General features: G+C 45.0%; 1 protein-coding gene across 1 annotated transcript in view; it reads right to left on the bottom strand.

Moving 5' to 3' along the window:
• The window catches only part of iqsec1a (IQ motif and Sec7 domain ArfGEF 1a), a 91,779-nt gene extending 80,198 nt beyond the window's left edge, over positions 1 to 11,581 (bottom strand). The window contains 1 exon segment of the mRNA XM_051095944.1: positions 11,033 to 11,581. Coding sequence (XP_050951901.1) covers positions 11,033 to 11,262 — 230 coding nt within the window. The 5' untranslated portion in view covers positions 11,263 to 11,581.
• Between the last annotated feature and the right edge of the window lie 1,586 nt (positions 11,582 to 13,167).

Here is a 13,167-nt window from a genome sequence, read left to right as displayed (position 1 = left end):
AGGTCCCCTACCCTCTTGATGGAGGCCAGTGCAGTCAGGAGCGCTGTCTTGAGTGACAGATATTTTAGCTCAACTGACGCAAGCGGCTCAAATGGGGCCTCCCGCAGACCCTGGAGGGCGACGGAGAGGTCCCAAGAGGGTATGGGGTGCGGCCTGGGGGGATTAACCCTTCTCGCACCCCTCAGGAACCTCACGATGAGTTGGTGCTTACCTAGGGATGTTCCATCCACTGCATCGTGGTACGCTGCAATGGCAGCAACGTACACTTTGAGAGTTGAAGGGGACAGCCTGCGCTCCAACTTTTCCTGCAGGAAGGAAAGCACTACTGCAATCGTACATCTCTGTGGGTCCTCCCTGCGAGAGGAACACCAGTCGACGAACAGACCCCATCTCAGCGCATAAGCCTGCCTTGTGGAGGGGGCCCTGGACTGAGTGATAGTTTCTATCATGGCCTGTGGAAGGCTGGAGAGGTCTGACGCGTCCCGTCCAGAAACCAGACGTGCAGGTTCCACAGGTCGGGGCACGGGTGCCAAATTGTGCCCATCCCCTGAGAAAGAAGGTCTCTCCTCAAGGGGATTTTCCAGGGAGGGGCTGCCGCGAAGGAAATGAGTTCTGGAAACCAGGTCCGGGTGGGCCAGTATGGCGCAACCAGCAGAACCTGCTCCTCGTCCTCCCTGATCTTGCACAGTGTCTGTGCAAGGAGGCTCACTGGGGGAAAGGCGTACTTGGGCCCCGGAGGCCAGCTGTGTGCCAGTGCGTCCCTGCCGAGGCTGTTGGGAGCCTCGTTGAGGGAGTAGAACCGCTGGCAGTGGGAGGATTCGGGGGAAGCAAACAGATCTATCTGGGCCTCCTCGAAATGGCTCCAAATCAGCTGGACTGTCTCAGGGTGGAGTCGCCATTCTCCAGGATGGGTGGACTGCCGTGAGAGCTGGTCGGCTGCACGGTTGAGTTCTCCTGGAATGTGAACGGCACGTAGCGATTTCAGCCACGTTTGACTCCATAGGAGCAGATGGCGGGCGAGTTGTGGCATGCGACGGGAGCGTAGACCACCCTGACGGTTGATGTAGGCTACAGTCGCTGTGCTGTCGGTGCGAACAAGCACGTGCTTGTGACGCAACGTCGGTCGGAAGCGACGAAGGGCCAGAAGCACAGCCAACAACTCTAGGCAATTGATATGCCATTGCAGTCGAGGTCCTGTCCAGGAGCCCGATGCTGCTTGCCCGTTGCATACAGCACCCCAACCCGTGGAAGAGGCATCCGTGTATACCACAAGATGCCTGGAGACTTGTCCCAGGGGGACTCCGCCTTGAAGGAAGGCCGGGTCTGACCACGGGCTGAACAGGCGGCGACACTGCGGGGAAACGCCAATCCGGAGTGTGCCACGGTGCCATGCCCATCTCGGGACTCGATCGTGTAACCAGCGCTGAAGCGGTCTCATATGAAGCAGGCCGAGCGGCGTCACTGTGGCTGCGGCTGCCATATGCCCCAGGAGCCTCTGAAATGTTTTGAGAGGGACCGCTGTTTTGTGTCTGAATGACTCCAAACACTTCAGCACTGACTGCGCGCGCTCGTTGGTGAGGCGGGCTGTCATACTGACCGAGTCCAGCTCCATGCCGAGAAAAGAGATCCTCTGCACTGGGGAGAGTTTGCTCTTCTCTCGGTTGACCTGAAGGCCCAGATGGCTGAGGTGCCGGAGCACCAAGTCCCTCTGTTCGCACAACAGATCTCGCGAGTGAGCTATGAGAAGCCAGTCGTCGAGATAGTTGAGGATACGAATGCCCGTCTGCCAAAGAGGGGACAGGGCAGCCTCCGCGACTTTCGTAAAGACACGGGGAGAGAGGGAGAGGCCAAATGGAAGCACTTTGTACTGATACGCTCGACCCTCGAAAGCAAACCGTAGGAAGGGTCTGTGTCGAGGCAAGATCGAGACGTGAAAGTACGCGTCCTTCAGGTCGATGGCTGCGAACCAATCCTGGGGACGAATGCATGTTAGCATGCGCTTCGTCGTGAGCATCTTGAACGGCAGCCTGAAAAGGGACCGATTCAGGGCTCGAAGATCCAGGATGGGTCTTAACCCACCGCTCTTTTTGGGCACGATGAAGTAAGGACTGTAAAACCCTGACTTCATCTCAGCTGGAGGGACAGGCTCGATTGCGTCCTTCGCCAGTAGGACTGCAACCTCCGCACGAAGCACAGCGGCATGTGTGTCCGAATGGACAGAAGTGGAAAGGACGCCTCTGTACCTGGGCGGACGCCTGGCGAACTGAATCGCATAGCCGAAACGTACCGTCCGAATCAACCACCGCGAGGGGCTGGGAAGCTGAAGCCATGCTCCCAGCCTGGTCGCCAGGGGTATCAAAGGGACGTTGACCGACGTGACCGCAGTGGGGCAGCCTGGGGGGGGAAGGGGAAGGGGACTGATCCCAGAAGGAAGAACGTCCTGGAGAAAAGTCAGACTGCACTGGGCAGCGCTTACCTTCTTCCCTGGTTCCCGCGCTGGCGACATCAGGCTCCGAGTCCGAATCCGAGGAGACACTTCTTGGGCGCTGCTCAAAGATGGAACTCGGTGCCTGAACCCCGGAGGTGAGAGAATTGACTTTTTCTGTGACAGCTCCTGGCCCTCCACCGGGAGTGGGGACGTTGATGTTGTCATCCCCCAAAGAACGATTCTCTCCACCTCCGGGTTGCCCGTGTCAGGGACGCTTCGCAGATCTTTTGCAGGCGACCGGTCCCTGAGATGCGGGCGGCGCCGCTCTCCCACGGCCGGCTCGACGTCGGGCTGCCAATCTGGTGTCATGTACCTTAGCAGGGGACAGAGCTGGTTGTTTGGAAGCCGCGGGGGGGCGCCCTCAGCGACGAGCAGGCGGAGGTTGGGGCCCTGTGGACATGGTTGGAATGTCGCGGCGGGGCAGGATGTGTTTAATCGCCTCTGTCTGCTTTTGAACCGCCGAGAACTGCTGGGCAAAGTCCTCGACGGTGTCGCCGAATAGGCCGCCCTGGGAGATAGAAGCGTCGAGAAACCGTGATTTGTCGACATCTGCCATCTGGGCCAGGGTCAGCCATAGATGTCGCTCCTGGACCACTATGGTGGACATCACCTGACCAAGGGAACGCGCCGTCACCTTCGTAGCCCGGAGGGTGAAGTCGGTGGCGGCACGGAGTTCCTCCATTGCACCCTGGTCAGAACCCCTCTCGTGCAGGTGTTTCAACACCTTGGCCTGGTACACCTGTAAGGTGGCCATGGCGTGCAAGGCAGTGGCAGCCTGTCCAGCGGCGTGGTAAGTCCGGCCCGCGAGAGCGGACGAGAACTCACACGCCCTGGAGGGGAGATGGGGCCGATCCCGCCAGGTGGCAGCGCCGGGCGGGCATAGATGCACTGCGACAGCACGCTCGACCTGAGGGACCGCCTCATAACCCCGGGCTGCACCGCCGTTGAGAGAGGCGAGGGGAGAGGAGCTGGTCCTCATGCACCTCCGGGAAGAAAGGCACTGGGGGAGAGCGCGGCGGTGCCGCGGGAGCCCTCCCCAGAAACCAATCATCCAGCCTAGAGGGATTGGCCGGAGGTGTTTGGGGCACCTCCAGACCGATCTCCTTGGCGGCTCGGAGGAGCATAGCCGACAGTTCAGCATCCGTCTCAGACGGGGCGGCAACCGCAGAGGGGTACCGACCGGCCGAGCCGTCAGCCTCATCGTCAGACTCTCCCTCTGATGCTGCAGCAGACATCTCGATCTCCTGGGGAGAGCCAAAGGAGATACCCAGCCCGCTGTACGGGGAGGTATACTGCTCTGGCAGCTCAACGGGACTGCGCAGTGACGCAGAAGTCCGCAGGGCTTTGGGGGCCGACGGAACATTCTGCACAGTCACCTGAATGTCCCCCAAGTGCCTCACCGCGGCAGCCGAAAAACCTTGACGGCTCAACGACTTACCGCGGGAAGACAATAAGGGGTGCCTACTCATGAATGAGCGGCAGGACTTTAACGCAGCCATGGACATACGTTCGCAATGAACGCACGTACCATCCGTGAACGCTGCCTCAGCGTGCTCTCGGCCCAGGCACGTGAGACAGCGATCATGTCCGTCCAAAGAGGCGAGGAAACTACCGCACCCGGAAGCGCACGGCCGGAGAGACATACCGGGAAGATGTCCTCGACAGCTGCGAGAAATTCACTCTTTTGAAATCCCGGTCCGCCCAGGGAGAAACCGCGGCACAACCGTGCACTCAGACGGGGCGCTCGCTGGAGTGCGGGAGGCGTTGATGCCGTGAAAACGGCAGCCCGCAGGATTAGGCTGGCGGCTGCCAAACGCTCTTTTAGATGAAGCTCTTTTAGTAGCTCGGCAGCACGCCAGCAGAGAGAGTGTGAACTCAGGAACTCTTTTTCTTTTCTTTTTTTTTAAATGGCTCAGAAGACGAGGCTCCAAAAGCGAAAGTCTGAATGAGTGGTTGCACGCCGCCTTCTTATATACCCGTATATACAGGGGAGTGGCTCGGCATGCAAATACCACTCGCCAATGTTCATGAATGTTCATTGGCCTTTTGAATAAGGCTTGGAGATGATTGGACTCTCAAGCGAGTTCCCATATGTAACGTCGTAGTGAAACGACTGAAGGGGAACATGAATTTTGAAGCAGTTACATTAATTAAAAAAAATAAAAATAACTAGTAGCTAGCTACATATAGTTTATGGTGTGTGTAGTTTATGTTGTACAACAGTCAACACTTTAACATATAAGTTATGTTTATCACAGCTGCATTTTACTCGTGAATGTAAAAACCTCATTATAAAAACCCACAGGAAAATCTCAAGGGAAACCAGTGGTGAATTAGTCTTCTGGGTTTTGACGTCACAGCTGCAGCACTCTATACCATCAGCATCTGTGGCCATGACCCAGCTCATATTAGTGTTCTAATTTAATCAAACTGCAATTAAACTAACATCAACTGCAGTACATGCAACATTGAGATAAAATTATAAATGTGCGCCACTGACTTGTACAGATATATTGGCTTTTTTTAAAGGTTCCTGACTGCTCAGACTCAGCTACATGTCTTGACTGAATGCTAACATTATGCTGGAGCTGGATGACAAATGCCTGCGGATCTAACGGATCTCAAGCCTGTAACATTAGACAACAGCAGCCATTAGAGGTGAGTCTCCTCTCAGCTGCCCACTGCACTGTTTGAAGACGCCACTGTAATAAACGTCACACAACTCCATGAGAAAAGATGCATTAAATGCTAAGTTTTACTGCTGACTTATGACTCCTGATTTATACACCTGATGAGAATAAAGAACAATGAAGATCCCACAGTCTGGCTTAATATGGTTTAAAATTACAGCAATTAAAAAGAGCTAATTGTATGGCTAAAATTGTATGGTAATAAGAATCATGAGATGTGGTGGAGAGGGAGATTTTCAGTGGATAACCCTTTAAATGTCAGTTTGTTCCTCACACAAAGCCATGGATTCAGAAGAGTGCATTTATAGTGTATGGGTCATATACTTGAAAAAGAAATGCATTCATTTGTTTTGAACATGCATTTGTAATCTAAAGTATATTATTAAAGGAACACATAACTTTTTTTGAAAATAGATCGAACTTCCCTAGAATTAAACAGTTGAGTTTTACTGTTTTCAAATCCATTCAGTTGATTTCTGGGTCTGGCAGTAGCACTTTTAGCATAGCTTAGCATAAATCATTGAATCTGATTAGACCGATAGCATCTCGCTCAAAAATGACCATATAAAATGACCATATTTTTCCTATTTAAAACTCTGTCCTTAAAGACTCTTCTGTAGTTACATGGTATACTAAAACTCACAGAAAATGAAAAGTTGTGATTTTCTAGGCTGATATGGCTAGGAACTATACTCTCATTCTGGCATAATAATCAAGGAACTTTGCTGCCGTACCATGGGTGCAGCAGGCGCAATGATATTACGCAGCGCCTGAAAGTGACCGGCACTAACTTTGTGTAGATGCAGAGTTGCAGTGAGAGGGGTATAACTGCAGCCTGGAGATCTCCAAATGGGGGCGGGAACTCCAAAACGGGGTGGGCACTCCAAAATAGGGTGTGGCTTCCTCCCTTTGACAGACAGGCAATTACACGCATACACAATATTTCAGCAAAAACTCTGCCCCACAGCTGATTTTAAAGATTTTATTGGTTGTGTCAATCACAGTGTTGATTTCCTACACTATGCTACACAAATGCTAACCTCTGAACCTACCTCACACCTTACCCTAACCTTTCCCAGTGAAACTGACTGCACGGCGGGATTGGCGCTGAATAGCGAGGCAGATAAACAGTTAATAAGATCATGCCATATGAGATTGTCGGGCCGTTATGTAACTCCTCAACCGGACCTCACCGGAAAATTGGACCTTTTTAGTTACATCCAGCATCACTACCCCCTCCTACCCTGTGAATTTCATGCTTAAAACAAAGTGATAGAGTAAAACCTTTCCCCTGCACTTCACTGGGACGTCTCGCGGGACAGCTCGTGGGTGAATCCCGTTTATATCATTAACCACTGGCCATGAGCTTTTGGGGCTCTGCTCTCACTGAGCATATTTATTTATATAGCATAGATTATTTAGCATAGTTCCCAATGGGGAAAGTCTTTGCGTTATGAGACCCCGCCCCATTTTGGAGATCTCCAGTCTGCAGTTATTCATACTTGGTTGCAGCCAGCAAAGTTGATAGCTGCGTAATAACATTGCGCCTGCTGCACCCATGGTACGGCAGCAAAGTTCCTTTATTATTACGCCGAAATGAGAGTGTAGTTCCTAGCCATATCAGCCTAGACAATCGTAACTTTTCATTTTTCGTCCGACTTTGTACACGATGTAACTACAGAAGAGTCAAGTTTTAAATATGAAAAAATATCGAAATTCTTTGGTCATTTTTGAGCAGGATGCTAACGGTCTAATCAGATTCAATGATTTATGCTAAGCTATGCTAAAAGTGCTACCGCCAGACCCAGAGATCGGCTGAATGGATTCGAAAATGGTAAAACTCAACTGTTTAACTCTAGGGGAGTTGGACAATGAGCCTATTTTCAAAAAAGTGGAGTGTTCCTTTAAGGGTAGCCCATTTATGAACATGTCTCAGAATTACTGCCACAGCTGTTTGATAGAAAACACTGATAAACTTTCTAAATATTTTATCTGCTTTAAATGGGGTGCTTACTGATTTCTATATGCTGTGTTAATGGTGGAGTGTGTGATGTCACAACTGACTGAGCATTAGTTCATAAATATCAATTAGGTTTTACACAAATAATTCTGCTTGATCTTTTATCATTTTGATGAATGAATTCCTTTACTTACTGAATCATTTATAAGCTGCTATGATGGTTAAGTTGCTGTCTTAACCAAGAATGATGACTATAACAACAACCATAAAATGTAAAAATCGAGTCCACACCACAAATATAATAATAACTTTTCTTCCAGCTTACGAACGATTATGTCCACAGAATAAACATAACATTTTGTCCTTTAGTCTGGATGCTGATACAGTTACAGTTATAGTTTTTGTTAAAGTCTTGGCTTTTGTTAAAAGTCATTCTTGGCTTAATAGCTCTCTAGGTTTTGGAACAGAACACGACTTTTTATAAGAACTATATTTTTTTTTTTTCATGAATATGCAAACAGTCTAGTTTTCATTAAAAACACTCACATCTTAATTGCTTTTAAATGTAAAAGACAAATATTTTGCATATTTTTCTTCAGGGTTCCTGCACAGATTTACTGTCAGTTTTTACTGGAAAGATCATTCCACATACAACTGGCTGGACAAAACTACACGGCATGAATTATCTGGACTAATTTGGTCCTGCAGCTTCCTGTAATGTCCTCCTGTCCTCACAGCTCCTCTGATTCAGCATCTGAATGAAGGCTTGAGGCAGCTTTCGTCTTGAGTTCGGTCTGTGTATGATCATGACATTTCAATCATTGCAGCACATGGCAGAAACATTCCTGTGCCAATACTGCTGTGTAAGTATCAATAATTTTTGCAGTAGTAAGCATAAACACATCTTTATCCATTAAAAGAGTGTAAAAGACATGCACCTAAATGTGGTTTAAAGAGGCACATCTCATTCAGTGATCAGTGACCCAATGCTCTCTATTAATGGGAAGCCTGGCTCATTTTTGTGAATCAATAAACTATTTATTGAAACAGTTCATTGATTCACAAAAATTATCCAGGCTTCCCATTAACAGAAAGCATTAATAGAAAGCATGTTTAAATGGACATCCTAATAAAGTATATTATTCAATGGTTCTTTTACACCATCACATGATCCTGACACCCTGATGTATATTACATGCTCCGCAAAGCACACACAGATTGCTATTTATCAAGGTTTTTCTGTAAACGTTTTATTATTAAGGGAGATTATTTTAATTTCATATGTCAGTCAGTCGTATTCATTCAGAACCTACTATGAATATAATTTGCATTTACAACAAATAATACTAAAATACATTACATTACTAGGTGAAATTACTAATTAGGAGAGACCGGGGGCAGTTATAACACACTCAATTCTTCCAATCAGAATCAAGCAAGAGTGATGGCACTTGATCTGCACATGCTCAGTATGATTCTCCATCTGCCTGTGAAAAAAGGAGCACGATGATTTCACCTCAGCAGAATTTTACAACAAAATACTGATTTTGAGGTATGAAACTGACTTTTTGGATCTACATTATTTTTCTTTTGCGGTCTAAAGTTTAGATGACTGCAAATTTAAACTTACATAGATTTTATCTCTAGGTTATTGGTAAAAAAAAAAATTGAAATGAACAACCTATGCTAATATAGGTGTGGCTAGCATTCAAGATTTTATCATGGCTGCAACACTGGGGTCATTTGTAACATTGCACTACAACTGACCCCAATTCACATGGCCCAGTGTAAGCCCCTTGTCTGTCTACATTGAAATACTTTTCTGTTGGAAAATGAACATATTGAAATGTACAACTACAAAACATAAATTATGAGTTTTACACATTAAACAATGTGTTGCTTTTAAATCTCCACATGATTTTCACCATTTCATTAAAGTTTGGTTAAAGATTGTTCTTGACTCATGAGCTGATTATGGAAGCCCATTTCCGCCACTGAATAAGAATAAAAAAGGTAATTGTGACTTTTTATCTCACAATTCTGACTTTTTTTCTCGCAATTTCGAATTTATATCTCACAAGACTTTTTTTCTCAGAATTGTGTCATATAAACTCGCAATTCTGACTTTTTTTCTCAGAACTGTGAGATATAAACGCACAGCTGCAATTTATAAAGTCAGAATTGCTAGATATAAACTGACAATTGTGAGAAATAAAGTCACTTGCAATTGCAAGTTTGTATCTCACAATTCTGACTTTTTTTCTTAGAATTGTGAGATACAGACTCACAATTGCGAGTTATAGTTCTAGTAAGTCCAGTTCTGAGGAGAAGAAAAAGACTGACATGTTCACAGAATTGCGAGTTTATATCTCACAATTCTGACTTAATAACTTGCTCCATTAATCACCCCAACCAAGGGGGCAATTGTAACACTCTGGCTTCTTGCATTTAATTTAATATTATAGGCTTGTCCTTATTAGTGAAAATATATCAATTGTATTATTAATTAGTGCACCTATAGTTGTTTCTTGTATTAAAAGTTATTAAAAGGTGACTGGAGTAGTTTTGAAGGAAAATGTAAAAAATACTACAACTGCCCCTGGTCTGCCCACTAATGAAATTACTAAAACAAACTCTCTTCTGTATGTGTGTTGATAAAATGGTACTTTTTCCCCAATGCAGCAGACAGGTCCAGACAGGTACACTCCATATTCTCTCATTATCAGCTCAAAACGATTTGTTTTTTTTGTTTTTAATTTAATGAGTGTTTTGACTCAAGAACTGTTTGGGCCAATTCAGCCTGGTTTTGTGAACTGGTTTAAATGATTTATTGAAAAGATTTGACTTAAAACAATGACACAAATTTCTCAGCTGAGTTATGTTTGACAAAACATCCATATGTAAAAAAGGACAACAGTACAGAGCTTTGTGGGACCTCATGGTAGAGAATATGTTGGTCTAATGGATATGATATGATATGATATGATATGATTCTACTCTGCAGATGTCAGAAAATCAAAGATCCAGTTACAGAGAGAAATGTCCTTTAAGGACACAATGTTACTGAATACCATAAGAGATGAAATATCAGTCTCCTATCTGTTCCTCTCTTATTCAAGGAGTCAGGTAAGTGATTCTGCCTTTCTTGTCAACATCAAGTACAGTAGTTTTATTCATGCATGAAATAACTACAGACTGGGCAAGAGAAAGAAAATTAACCTGAAGGGCCGGTATGTGTGATGTTGTGATCTGGAGCGTGTAAATCTACTCATCTCACCTGACATGTTTTAGAAGTTGCAGCAGAAATGTGAAACACAGAGGTAGCAGGGGCTTCCTAGACCTCACTAACCTCTAACCCTAAGAAATTGTATCACTTGAGCTTATTTTTTCTTTATCTTGATTGCTGTTTTCAGTAGATTTAACCAAAACCTGCAACATTGCTTCTTTGCAGCCTGTTAATAGGATCTCTTCAGTCAGAGAATCATCACACACACCAATTCAGAAAGCTAGTTTCAATATAGAAAATAGTTTGAGAAGTTAGTTAGTTTCGCTTGACAGTATCTAAATCTTAAACCAGTCTAAGCTGGTCGGTCAGATCTGTAGATGGCTTTGGTCAGGCTGTAAGACTATAGCTGAACTGCTGCCAAAAAAATCCCCACAATCTTATCAGTTACTTTAATAGTACTCTATACGTACCGAACACTGCAATTAAGTATGTTTCAATATCAAAGCAAACACGTTCCAAAATAAGACCAAACAAGTTCCAAAAAAACATATAGGTATAATAATGAATAAAATGCGTTGTTTAAATAAGCGCCTTATGTCTTCGCGTTCACCTTCTAATATCTGATTAACAAGCACGTTTTTGAAGGAGTTACATTAGAGGAGTCTTACTGCTGTTGCGGGCTGTTTTCTTGGATGGAGCGCAGTCTGCAGGTGAGCAGATGCCGCTGGTACTCGTGTCTCAGACGGCTGTTTTCGGCGCACAGGTCGGACACATGCTGCTCCAGCTCAAAGATGCGCCTCTTCTGCCTCTCCAGCAGCGTCTGTTGGGTCTCTATGATCTTATTCAGCTCCTTCAGATAACCCGCTGCCTTGGTGGGATTCTCGGTCCGGCTGTCCATCGTCTTCTCATTCAGCCTCACTAACCTGAGTCAAATATTCTCCCTTTTCTCCATGCAATGACGCGCTGTGATATGTGAGAGGCGCGCACGTCCCGCGCTCAGCCATGCTTATGTGAAATACTGACTCTGCGTCTCTGCGGTGGCTTTGTGCCACTAAAGCTTAAATATGGCTATAGGTTAAATTTCGTTTCCATAACAGTTCTGAAAGCAGTCAGAGGTGCAGTAGAGATTATTTAATCCACTTGCCATACATCAGAATGCACTTATAAGTGGTGGCGCAGTAACACCCCAAATACACCGCATACGACGCGACGCAACAACGCAGCTGCAAACGCGCGACGTCGAATAAACCCGCCGCACGCATAAACAAATGCTTTGATAGGTCGACTGCTTGTTTGCGTCACGACTCCACCCGCCACCCTGACAGACGCGTCACGCGTGCACTGCAGCAGCTTCGTCTGCAGCGTCCCGTTTCGCGTCGCGTCTGGCATGTAGCTGTTTTAAAACTGTAATCATTGATTTATCTATACAGTTCAGTGCCTTTTCTTATTTTGTTTAACGATTATATTTCCCCCATTTAGAATTGTCTATAAATATGCATTACTTATAATGCAAAGACATATACATTTTTAATTGTGGCATAAATGCATTTGGGGCTGTAGGAATTCCAGAAGGAGAAATAAAGGCAGGTGAAGCACTAAAGCAATAAAGGTGCAAAGAGCTTTTGCAATGCTGCATCAGGAACATCATGCAGCAGCAATACTGTGAAAAGTGGCTATATTAGACTAGTAATTTTTAGTACTATTTAGCAGTGTAGCATATACATTTATTGCTACAAATGATTTTATTGTTTATCAAGTGAAACCGACCTTAAGAGTAGAGAAGGATTTGAATACATTTTGATTCATTCATTAACAGACACTTTTCAGTGATTATGTGAATGGATAGTTTTAAAATAGGCCATACATACATGAATTATCTTCTAAAATGCCTTTGACCACTGACAACTACTGTTGTAATTTGGTGGCCGGACATAATGGCAAAATCAAAGCATATTTGTAAAACTATATATTAAACACTCTGGTCTGAGTGACATTCTCATGCTTTAGTCAGTGATGTAAAGTTGTGACATGCTGAAACCAAGCTTCTGTCATTAGTTGTGTTCATGTCCAGGCTCACAGGGAAATGATCAGACAGATTTAGGTTGTGTATGTCACAACTTTCCACATAATTACATCATTCTCAAACGCGAAAACACAGTCTAACCTTCATTTACTGTGTGTTTATTTACTGTACACTCTTGATCATGATTTTCTCTGCAGACATCTGACCAGTGCTGGTTCTCATGGGGGCCCCTGACAAAGTTTTGCTTAGGGGCCCCCATGAGAACCAGCACTGGTCAGATGTCTGCAGAGAAAATCATGATCAAGAGTGTCAGTGCATTCAGTAAAAACCTAAAATGACCCTTCAACGCCATTTAGTCTGTTCTCTCACAACAGTTTCACTGTAAACAAATAATGGTAAGCTGAAACAGTAATACGAAAATAATCAAGAATAGAACAAATACAACAGAAAAACAAACAAAAAAACATATTTAATAATATTTTAGTCTGCCAAAAATAATAGCCAGAAATTGAAATTAAATGAAGTAATAATAAAAGTAAAAATTAAAAAGCTGCATAATTTTCACCATAAGAATTAAATATACATTGATTATTATTAAAGTTACAAAAGTTTTTCAGCGAAGAGCATTGAATGATTCTTTTTTTTTTTTTTCTCTTATTGTTTAATTAACATTAAATGACAGACAGAGCAGCAGGTTTATTAGGCTGCATTCAGAGCCAAGCATTCAATTATTTTATCAACTGTTTATTTTCACTTAAGACATAGCTGATGAGCTTATGT

Source organism: Labeo rohita, chromosome 23 (assembly GCF_022985175.1).
Source record: "Labeo rohita strain BAU-BD-2019 chromosome 23, IGBB_LRoh.1.0, whole genome shotgun sequence".
NCBI classification, from domain to species: Eukaryota; Metazoa; Chordata; class Actinopteri; order Cypriniformes; family Cyprinidae; genus Labeo; species Labeo rohita.
The sequence above is the reverse complement of the archived record's forward strand: the minus strand, read 5'-3'. Positions and strand labels throughout refer to the sequence as shown.